The 12,521-nt window shown below is 35.6% G+C and overlaps 1 protein-coding gene across 1 annotated transcript; it reads right to left on the minus strand.

Moving 5' to 3' along the window:
• Window positions 1–4,136: 4,136 nt before the first annotated feature.
• LOC122604086 (vacuolar fusion protein MON1 homolog) lies at window positions 4,137–11,989 on the minus strand. The gene is made up of 14 exons (XM_043776985.1): window positions 11,508–11,989; window positions 7,081–7,160; window positions 6,914–6,985; window positions 6,743–6,782; window positions 6,351–6,452; window positions 6,094–6,215; window positions 5,870–6,002; window positions 5,687–5,778; window positions 5,493–5,574; window positions 5,332–5,396; window positions 4,957–5,259; window positions 4,790–4,881; window positions 4,624–4,688; window positions 4,137–4,503 (listed from the first exon to the last, which is right to left on the minus strand). Exons 1-14 carry the CDS (start codon window positions 11,847–11,849, stop codon window positions 4,408–4,410), a joined length of 1,686 nt encoding a protein of 561 aa, XP_043632920.1. The 5' UTR covers window positions 11,850–11,989; the 3' UTR covers window positions 4,137–4,407.
• Window positions 11,990–12,521: the final 532 nt, after the last annotated feature.

The following is a 12,521-nucleotide window of genomic DNA, read 5'->3' on the forward strand; positions in this document are numbered from 1 at the left end:
TGTTCAAGTTATGGAGTGACTCAATTAGCTAAAGTAATTCAACTCCAACTTGTTTTTCGTACATAGACTTGAGTTATTTGATCATATCACACGGATTTTGCAATCCGAATTGCTTTTTGAAGCTCAGGAGACATGCTTCTAGCATCAAATAAGCAACCTCAATATGTCTATTGTACCGAGTATTTTATGCTTCCAACTGCAAAGCAGTGGTATTCGCATTAGGAATAGCGGTATCTGAGTTTCAATGACATCGGTTTTCTTTTCAACTCTTAGAACAATTCTCTATTGACAAAAACAGTCATTGAAATTGGTTTCAGAAAGTTTTCTCTTTCTAGCATCGACCTGAAAGTCGATTGGTGTATGTTTTGTGAAGGATTTGTTGCCATTTACAAAACAGATTCAAGTTCAATTATCGGTATTTTCGATAATAAATCCTTAAGAAATTAATTACCCAATGTTTATAGAATAAACAATTAATTTCATTAAGGCTAGGATCCAATTGATATACAACCATTTCATCAGTTGATCTGCTAAAAATGATTGCACTCAAAAGGTAAGTGACGAGCAATAATTGCATTACAAATGCAATTCCTAGAAAGTATGGGACCTACGTAAGACGCTCGATTCATCAAGTGATCTTTTTCAGTCATGTTTTGTCCCATCTTTTGCCACGGGTCAAGGTCTCACTGCTTAACTCGCTTTAAGTCGTCCAACTAAGAACGTGCAAAATTGACCACCACTGTGTACCAGTGAATGGGTTTCGCCATGCAATCGCCATTTCACCACTGTGTACTAGTGAGTAAAACAACGACCCCATGTGTCCTTGACAAATTGGATGGCAAATGACTTAAGTTTATTGGGTCATTCAATTTGATATGTGATCAAAAAGTTATGTTTCGAAGATTCATGCATATCTTTTAAACATAATATTTAATAAAATCATTTGTATAGTCTTAACAACACAAGAGAGCTCGGTAGCTCCATTTGAACGCACAAAGAAGCGCAAGTGCAAAGGTTTGCGATGAACGCAATTAAAAACCCGCCGTTTTAGAAGGCTAGCGTACTCCGACTTATACCTCTCTTAGAGTTTGTTCAAATGGGTGAGCCGGTGTATCTCAAGGTTGTAAGACTCCAATTTTATTAAAAAATCTCTATTTTGATATTGCTTAGTCAAGTTTATATTTTCTCAAAACAATTTTACATTACAATTTATATCACAATAAATATGTAAAATCATAAACTATAACTTTTAAGCATGCAACGAGTTATGGTAGGCTACCTAAACATGTCACTATGGTTTATTCATGTCTAAATCGGCTCCCCCTTCAAAGAAGAGGATCACATACATCAAGTCGCCTTGATTGCGTAAGCCTTAAACATATACAAAACAAACAATTATCACATAATCACATAGTTTGCTCACTGGAAATTCCAGTAGCTTCACGACCTGTTTAGACCTTTTTCTGGTCCGATTCAGATTTCGACCAGAACTACAAAGTTTTAGCCCTATGTGTTGAGCATCTACAGTTCAAAGCACGACCTCTAACTCATTACGGATTAAAAGATATGAATTTTTTAGTAAACTGTTGCGAAACAGAAAATTTACACGAAAAATTCACATTGTCACACAATTAATTATACAATTATCTAGCATAATTAACCCTAATGATCAAGATTTCATATCAATATATCTAAGTAAGAATCATGAATGATTTGCATGAAAAATTCATGATTTTTACTTCTTTTTAACCATTAAAAATTAAAAGTACACATATAATTACATACAATTAATCACATAAACATGTAATTAATCAAAACTTGGATTAGGAACCCTAAAAAAACTTTTTTTTTTATTTTCTGGAATTTCGATCCATATATATATATATATATATATTAAAACTTTTTTCATATTTAAATAATGTAATTAAATTACAAAATCAATTTAACAATATATATATATATAATCGAAATTTTTTAAATCAAGAACCCTAACCCCCCTTCAAGTTTTGATTTATTGGTAATCAAAAAACATACATAGTAGGCTCGTGATACCACTGTTGGGTTATATAACTATTTATCAAATCAAATCACAAAGCGCGCAGCGGAAGACAAGATCTATGCAGTTTAATTAATTAACCAAAGTATAGAATATGTACCTTATATTGGAGAGATTAAAACAAGAACAAGGTTTAAATTAACCTCTCTACGATTGCACACACAACGTTGGAACGTACGTATGCTAGTACTTGATCACGAACAAACAACCCTTTGTTAATACCCTTTCACACGAACCAAACAAAACCCGAAACCCTTTGTTTTTGTGTGGAACGGCCGAAGCCAAGAGAGAGGGAGGAGGAGAGAATTTTAGGGTTTTAGAAAACCTTAATAATTGTGTGTGAAAAACCTTAAGAATTGGTTTGTATTTATAGCCACACATTAACTTGAAAAACAAGTTTAGGGTTTTCTAAAAAACCCTTAGATGTAGCCGCCCCCCTCTAGGAACATTCTAAAGGATTTCTTAATTTTTCATTTAATTACAATTGTCTCCTCCGTTAAGTCCGTCAGTTAAGTACTGTTAACTATTAACATTTAACAGGCAACCGTTAGTTTTTCGTGATCAAATTAATTAATAAATTACATTTAATATATTAATTAATTATAGTTACATTCACGTTGAGGTGTGACCCTGTAGGCTTAAATACTTTTCGGACATACGTTCTTTTACGTGATCATATTCCAACAGACATTATACCGTAGCGTTATGAGTTCTTTTCGACACTCTATACTTTAGCATTCTTTTTTTTTTCGGGTTATTTCCCTACGTCTAGGTTTCAAAGTTTTTGTAAACTAATAACTAACTTGAAAACCAACATAAAGTTTAAGAGAGTAGGACAAAATACTGTCAAGGGACTTATGAGATTATTGATTACAAACTAACTATTTCCGGTTTGAGCAATCTCAAGGCTCCATCATGGTACTACTTGTTCACGTTCTTGTTTCAGTGAAACCATGAAACAAGTTCTCTGCATCAAATTAAATCTCTGAGGTGTCAATTTCAATGACAGTTCAATTCAACAAAGCCAACTAAAGGGACCCCATGCATGTGTGTCTTGTACCTTAAGGTATAACATTTATACCATGGACAAGTCAATTCATCACTAGTACTTTCATTTGATATAGATGGAGACTGTTCATGTATAGATCAACCAGATTTGTTTTCATTCAAATTTGTATAACTTGGTTTTACTTCCAAAACAGATATGACCAAAAACTACAAAAATCATGTTGTATTAACTTGTAATATATGATATAAAAATAGTACACTGTAATTGCATTTGGTAGGTTTATTGTGTGTGGGAAAAGCATGGTTAATGCCAATGATGCATACTGACCAACCACTCTTTGGAATTTTGTAACAAATGAGAGTAATGTGATTGATGATCAAGAGTTATCCTGATGCATTCATTCTTTTTGACCAGATTAACATCTCTTTGACAAATTAATTTGCATTTGTTGCCTAACCAACCAGCATCATGCTTTAGATAGGTATGATGGAGTACACTAGTAGTAGATGCAGAAAGCTCATAAACCATATCTTCTTTTAATGCTTGCTTCAACTGAAAAATGTCAATGTATTAAATTTAGCACATGAAAAACCTTACAATAATCATTGAAATTGGACCAAATTCGTAAGCTAGAAGCCTAAAAGCACAAAGCAAAGAGATATAAATTGACAGGTAGGTCTAGTCTAACAATTAATGTAAATACATACTCTATATTTTTCTCTGCCAAGTAAATTAAGTGTATGGGCCACATGAAAAGCACTTGGGCTGATAGCTAGTGTATTTAGCCCGGTATTTCTTATCTACTATAGTCTAAGTCTAGTACTACTGTAATACTATATATTTTCGTCAATTTCAATTTTCCTCTTAACCATGGTTAATATTTAAATCTCCGAAGAAGATGATTAATGCCCTACAACTTATCAACTCCATCTGCTTTTTCGCTAGTACAAATTGTGGATCCAATGTAACGTCTCGGGAATAATTTTTGCATGGGCTACATGTCCTTGTTAGACACTTAGACTACATTTTCATGTTGCTTGTCTACATGGTAGATTTCATGTGAAGAGACAATAACGAATATAATGTTCCCATAGATTTGATGTCAAAACTAGAAAACAATATGAAGTTTCAGAATACAGCAGCTTATATTTCATGTTGTCCCTAGGTATATAATACCAACTTATACACTCGTAAGTTTTGGCTAACCACAAGGCATATTGGACTATCCTATAAATTATACAGAAAATTGACATGTTAAAAATCAACAACTACAAAAGAGTAAATACCAAGTGAAAGATTTGATTGAAGAAGAAAAGTGGGGTAGACATAACATCAAATGTGATCACCATGCGAAAGGGCTTCCTCCCATGTAAAAGATTTCATTTTCCACATCTTTCACCCACTGGCACACGCGGTTGCATATTCTTATGGCCAGAGCCTGCATATATACACGACCACCCATGATAATTATTACATGTTTCCTCATTTAAAAAAGGATGCTATTAATCTATAATTATTTTTCACTTAGAATAATGTATCTAGTAATAGTGGCCCTAACCTTGTCTGCAAGCGGATCAAATGCTGCATAGAGTTCAAAATCTTGTGTGATCCAGCATAGTAAAACTGTAATATAAGAAAACATAAGATATGATATATATTAAGTTATTACTTATTAACAACCTATAAGAAACTTTATCATAACTTTGAAGAATAATATACTCTACCATAATTGTCGTCCCTTTTGAACTGAGTTTTGTGGGGGCCAATTCCTTTATCATGCATGGAAGCATAAAGTTTCTGATATTCCCTATATAATCTACAAATACAAAATCCAATCAGTACACAGACAGGCTAGAGTTAGAAATGTGTTATGCATGTTGATGTTGGCTACCTTTTCTGCTGCCGGTGACCATTGATAGGAGACAAAAACTCAGAAGATACATACTGATTAAGATGCATACTACGATATATAAAGTGCCAAAGTCCAGCCGGACCACCAATACCTACGTATGATTCATGCAATGTCTCTTGAGACACTGTTCCTGCTGGTCTGGGCTCATTCAAAGGAAATAATGACTCGGAACGAGTTGATGGGTAGACTGGCACATTCTCAACACGCATGCCACCTCCCAACAACGATCTTTGAACTTCAGTTAGAACATTAGACTTCAAAAGAACATTTTCAATAAGTATCCTACAAAACAGTTAAATTTCTTAGAAAAGATTCTTAAAAAGGACTATAAATATTAGCAAAACTTGTACGCACCGGCAATCTTTTAGATGAAAGAAGGCATCCGAACTCGATGTCAGCAACACTAGGTATGTGTCAACCTGCGACGTACATATAAATATAATGTATATATGAACTACGACAATACAAAAACTCTACGAAGATCTGCTATGCAACAACCCTTGTAATTTACTCACGTCAAAATAATGAACATAAGCATGTAGGAAGGCCATGGGGTTGTATCTTGGCAAACATATAGGCGAGAATGATTCAGATGTCCTGCATCCAACAAATATCAATGCACTATCAGAACCGTATAAGCTTTAGACAATATAAAGACACGTAACAAGGAAACTAATGTTAATGCAGAAAAATGAAATAAAACACTGACCTAAAGGATTCAGACGACATGACAAAGTTAGCAAGAAGCAGCATATCATCAGGATGAAGTGATACTTTCTGAGCACCTACCAGACTGACAACCTGTATATTGGAGTCGTATTAAAATACTGTGCATAAAACCACATGAAAAGACACTGCATAGCTAAGAAGGTAATGGATGCAAAAGAAAAACCTTGTATTTACACATCAGCATTGCAAAAAGGACACCTGATTCGATAACATCCTGCAATACAGCACCAGCAGCTTGCCTTATTGGATAAGGAAGGGGAAGACAAGTGTATGCATGAAGGAAAGTTGCAGGGTTCCTGTATTGAATACCACATATATGTGGCTCAGTAATTAGTTGTTATTAAAAGCTAAGTTTAGCATGAAAGAAATATTGAATATAAAACTAACCAACTGAAAGAGTGGAAGAGAGAAGAAAAAACAATATCTGTTCCTCCAAGCAATGGTGTCATGTCAAACTTAGGGTTCTTCTCAAAACATCTATTTACAGACTTTGTAAGAATAAGAATCATCTGCAAAAGGTGTAATGGTACAAATAAGAGACGCTACCATAATTCAAGTTATTACATAACAGTAAGAATGTAGCGACCACCAAAAAACACATCTTGGTCATACTGATAGAACGCATAGTAGCAATATATTGGTACCTGACCATAAAGAAGTTCCAGTTGGCCCCGTAGTGACTCATAAGGCTCTTCTGTACAGCTTATGCAAACTAAATAGATTGGTTCTTTAACAAGAAAAACCACCTGAAGAACAAAATATCCATGGTCAAACATTGTTTTAGTTTTGGTAATGAAACAAATTGCCACAGCCAACCAAAAAAATAGTATTCTGTTTCGTATTTGACAATGTTGCTTGTATTGCTAGATGTAGTCATCAATATTTTACGGTAGATTAAACCAGTTTATATTACTTTCAATTGGAATGCAACCTGTAATTAGGTTCTGAAGAAACAAAGTAGATGCTTTACTGAAGAAGGAAGAATACAATCTTTGAAATTACAATGGAATATATGTTCATTTAGAACATTTCTGACCTGGTGTTTTCCTGCCATGACCAATTTAACTCGGTCTCCCCTGAAAAAGAGATCAATGTAGCAAACTGTTGGAGTCATATATCATATTCTAAAACATAAGCAAATACATGAGCGAGAATCAGGGAGAGTACAATCACTTGTATAACAAATAATGGATGCTAAAATATATACCCATTTTCCACAAAAGAAATAATGGCTTGTAGAGTTGCTGAAAATCCTGCAAGTTTGTGCTCGTCCCCATATCTGAAAGTCGGTCCAGAAGGTTGGTAAACTGAATGCTACATTCTCCCTAATTGTATACAGATCACAAATGTGAAAACTGATTATCAGACGCCTACCTGGAAAATATTGGTTTTCCAGAGTGACTTAAAACAAAAAAGTGCTTCTTCCTTTTTCTCCAAGATAAAGAAGCATCATCCTGCACTTTATTCATCATAGAACTGAATTTTATAGCAGATACCATGTGAAACAGTGTCTAATATATATAGTTAAAGACATGATATACATTGACGCTCCACAATCTCTAACACACAAAGCTAAAGAGGAAAATATGTGTCATGAACACAATAACTACCAAATTATTTAACTTAACATTTTTACATTTACACTATTCAAAAACTACTATTTGCGCATTAAGTAAACAGAAAAAAGGCTCGTAGTCATGAAAATTAGAAACAATTTCTCTTCAGACTTTACTAAAAATGGAAACGTACAAGAAAATAAATGACTGTCAACTCATTATAAGGTTTGACTGTTTGAAATATAATGTTAATTACTAGAGTCCTAAATGTCAAAAGCTTATTGAATGGACCATATCATAGTCTATTAGGTTTCTTGAGTACAAAAGGTCCTAGTATCTGATCCATACAAACAAATTGCGGGTTTTGAGAGGATTGTGCTGATACGAACCCATCCCATAATAGGCTCGTATCATGCCACAAGCTAGGTGTAGAACTCACTCCCAAAAGCTAGCTCAAAGAAGGAGGGAACACCTAGGCTTATAAACCACCAACCAATCCCATACTTGGCCGATGTGGGATCATATAAGTACCGTACCCTTTGAAGAGCCAACGTCCTCGTTGGTCACGGCTATGTTGGTCACGGTTGGCACCCTTCTCCTTGGGTCCAAGCCACCACTCCATAGGCCACCACTCCGAGTGTTGGAACCTCGAAAGGTAAGGCCTGATACCAATTGATGTGTAACAGACCGAAAAATAAAGAAAGAACAAGAAAAGAGATAGATAGTCTGGATTAATTCCCAAGTAGCCCCTAGTTCCTAAGAACAATGATAATATTCTCCATACCTAAAACACGATGGCCTAATGCCCTTATTTAAATAACATAGACTCCTAACCTAACTTGTTCATCAAGTCACTAATAATATTAATAATAATAATAACTAATAATAATTATAATCACTTAGCCCCTTGACTTCTTTCTGCTATGCGGCCCAACCCACTTATTCTCTTGATCCGTATCATTACTTCCCGCCGCAAAATACACCTTGTCCTGAAGGTGTGGCTTCAAAGATTGCTTCAGGTGATACCCGGATCCCATGTTTTGATGTGTAATGTTGCCATTCGTAGATCATAGGAATGCAGCAAAATAGAACCCACAATGGCATTGCTTCCAGTGTCGAATTTGAAGTCATACATGGCTGCATTCTGTTGATGTGGCATAAATTCAACCTGAGCAACAGGATCATATTGAACCTGAATGAAAGGCTCAACTATCATCTTCTGAGGCTGCTTGCTGATGTCTTCCAAATTTGTATGATCAGGCTCCTTGCTTATTCTAAAAACAGCTTCCTTGTGTTCTTTAGAATCTGCTTCCTTTAATTCTGATAGCCCAGAATTGAACCCGTCATCCCTACTCTCAGTTATCTCTGGATTAATAAAATTTTCCCTTTCAGCCTCTTAATCATCTTTTTGCAGTTTTTCTTCATCCACTGTTGGTTTAATAGAAGCATCATTAAACTGATCTTCATCCTCTTCATACTCTGCGTTCTCTACACGATCGGTAGGGGCTAACGTTGGTACAACTTTGGTGGAGAAAGTTGGCTGGCATGCCAGCCGCATCTCTTCCCTAAATTGCCTCACACAGATCAAGGCCTGTTCTATATCAACCGATATGGCAGCCACCTTTTGCTGGAAATCAGCATCAAGGTCAACAATTATATGAGCCATAATACCCACAAGTTGCAAGATCCAAATCTCTGATAACAATTGATGTGAACCCATCCCATAATAGGCTCGTATCATGCCACAAGCTAGGTGTAGAACTCACTCCCAAAAGGTAGCTCAAAGGAGGAGGTGACACCTAGGCTTATAAACCACCAACCAATCTCATACTTGGCCGATGTGGGATCATATCATGTGCTTGTTGTCTTGAATAATCACCTTTCAGAGCTCCACAGTTGAAGCTATGAGCTTTGACAGTGGTAGCAGAGCTTTGATCACTTACACCTACAAACGTTTATGGTTCACTATACACACAAACAAGTAATGGAACCACAGTATGACACCAAGAATCTGATGAATGATTAGAGAATCATGATACATTGACTAGAGCATTGAACGTGTGCATGTAGTGATGTACCAGAATTACAATTGAACACTCAAGTGACACCGAATTGTCTGCGATGTTTGCTGGTGGATAACTATCACAGTCGTAAAATGTTAAGGTCTTGAGTTGCTATCTGCCTATTTATCGCACTCTGAAGTGATTGTTTACGCCAGGATTTGGAATACAAATCGGTTAATAGCATTTGACAGTGAACATTTCAATGATTGGATTTCACATGTGAGCAGTCATTTAAATGGATCATAAACCTATATATATGAAGATAAGGATTGTTGCAATGCATTTAAAGAGTAAAGTTCTTCAATGACACAAAGCTTATATATGAAAGAGTTTTGGGATAACAGTATAAGTTGGATACATGATATACTGGAGCTCAACGATGAACTCATTATTTGGATGTATTCATGTATAGTCCCTAGACCATTAAGTGAACAGAGAAATTTAAAGATTCCAACTCTTTTAGACGATAATTCTGAATTTAATCTTTTGAGGAATCATGAAGAGGTCCTCAGGTCCCTAGACCCTTATGTGAACTGAGAAATTTAAAGATTCCAACTGTTCTAGATTATAATTCTGAATTTAATCTTCTGAGGAATCATGCACGGATACAGAATTATTTATTGATTTGTATTTGCGTGGGAGAGATTCTGCAACTATCAAATACTAAGACTTGAATTAAGCTATGAAACCAGATAAGATTCAGAAAGGTAACTACTATACGTCTATACTCTTTGGCAACTTGAGCAACCTGAAGTTCCATTAAGTTCTAGAAATGTAGCTCTATTCTTAGAAGTGGATCATCAAATTTTTATGTGTTCTCGATCAAAATGGATGCGATAATAGCATGGCAGATGTTTTCTCAAGGAAGCCGACTAGGTTCTTGTAAGGCTATTTCTGTCTTTCAATCTGACTGGTTTGGCAGAATTCAAGGATTTGAAAAAATAGATGGAAAAGAAAGACCTGAGTTGACATAATCAAGAATAACTTACTATGGAATACTCATTATAAATGGGGAAAATGAAAATGTTATTATGTAAGTTAATAAGCATTGTATATTGAATGCTACACAAGCACAAATCAGGTTCTTATCGAAAAAATGCTATTATCTCCATCAGTGCACATTTTCTGCATATCCAGGTTGGTTGCAGGTTCTTATAATTCTAATATCTCCATGTTTTTTATGAAAGGGCTACCAAAATCGGTTCAGTTCACTACAGTTCTGGTGAAGGTTTGATAAATTGAGAAAACTCGGGAATTTACCACTCAAAACATCTTATCTTATAGTTTTATATAACAATAGAAGTTGTCAAGCTATTACTGGGTCATGTTACTTAACGCAATGGGATTCCCTCTAAAATCATTTCTGATAAAGACCTTGTCTTTATGAGTAGCTTCTGGAAAGAAATTTTCGGAGTGCATTCCTCTTTAAAGTGATGGACAAACTAAGTCGGTAAGTTGTGAGTAGAAGACATGAAAACATACTTCAGGCGTCATGCTCCACAACTTAGGTTGTGACTATTATTAAAACAAAGCCTCCTAAATAGTCCCAATACCAGATTGTATATGTTTCGTATGAAGCTCCCTTTGGTTAGACTCTACCTTCTTACATTGTTTTACCATCCTAAAGTTTCATTAATCAGGCTAGTGGCTGTTGATGTTAATGCACTAAAAGACCATTTGCTCAAGGCTCAACTGAGAACGAAAACGTATGCCACTGCAAGTACTTTTGCAATTAGAGAACAAGTTAACCTAAAATTTCAACATATAATTCACCACATAAGAGAAACTTTCACAAATTGGATCCTTTTCAAGCGCTTCTAGAGGTGAGCAATAAATAAATCATCGACAAGAAGTTTACGTACGCTTTACTTCCTTCTTCTCCAATTACAATGATCCTTCATCTCAACATTCTTACACATGTGTATCATAAACATTTGCATATCCAAGGTCCAAACTAATAACTTCTCCTTACAAACAAAATTTCAACTTTATCTCATTCCTTAAGATATCGACTTCTATATTCTCGCATCACTCCTATTCTAAACTTCTCAGCTAGATTAACTTATTGCATACAGCTAACAACACCTATATACAGGATTCTACATTAATGCATATACTGAGTATGTATATATGTATGTATTCGTGTACATATCGAAATGAATTAAATTGAAAGAAAACCGACCTCATCGAGATCACGTTGACCGGGAACCCACTGCGACGGACCAGAATCCGATAACACCGAATCATCATCATCATTACTACCTATCTCACCAGCATAGCCACTGCTACTACTACTAAATGCACTTTCAATTTCGGTTGAACATGATCCATTAGCGATCTGAGCTACAGATTCCTGATTTTGATCATCAATTGCGTCATCAATATCATTATCATCAATTGAAGTGTGGTGGTTTAATCCGAATGATGATAGTTGGTTTTCAATTGCGTCCAGTGAGTCATCGATTGAATCGGAATTAGGGTTTTGACTGACAGATTCTTCTTCTTTGCTTGAATCTGACGTCATTAAAAGGCTAATTTGTTCAATCGTTAGGGTTCTTAAATTGGGGAAATGTTTAGGGTTTTGCAATTGTAAAATGCATCAGAAAAGTTGTTCATACTCACATTGGACACTTCGGATAACCCGATGTCACACATACGGGTCGGTAATGCCGTCCATGGAATTTAGAATTATGATCTTTATTTAAATCTATACTTTTATCCTTTTATACTTCTATACTACTATATAAAGATTATACACTTATGGTTGGATCAGTGGTAAACGCCCTTGCCTCTGAAGACAGAGGTCATGGGTTCGATCCTCATCCTATGCAAAGGTTGGAGGGCCTTTTCTATCATTTAGGTAGAAACTGGAAGCAGCCTCTCTACTTAGGTAGAGACAAGGTCTGCCTACATCTTAACCTCCCCCATACACCGTCGAGGTATTGGGGCTCAAAACCCGCGGGAGGCGGCACTGAGCAGTTACTTACTTACTTACTTACTCTAGAGATGCAAAATGATCATTATACCCTTAATGAATTAACTTACACCATTGGTCCTTTATCTTTTAAAATATCTCATTACCCCTTTAGATCAATTACCTTTACATCAATTACATTTACATCAACATACACCACTCGACACCACCACCACCACCACCACCAATAGTCGCGTCATCACCACCTGTTGCCGACACCAC

Source organism: Erigeron canadensis, chromosome 6, assembly GCF_010389155.1.
Source record: "Erigeron canadensis isolate Cc75 chromosome 6, C_canadensis_v1, whole genome shotgun sequence".
Lineage (NCBI taxonomy): Eukaryota > Viridiplantae > Streptophyta > Magnoliopsida > Asterales > Asteraceae > Erigeron > Erigeron canadensis.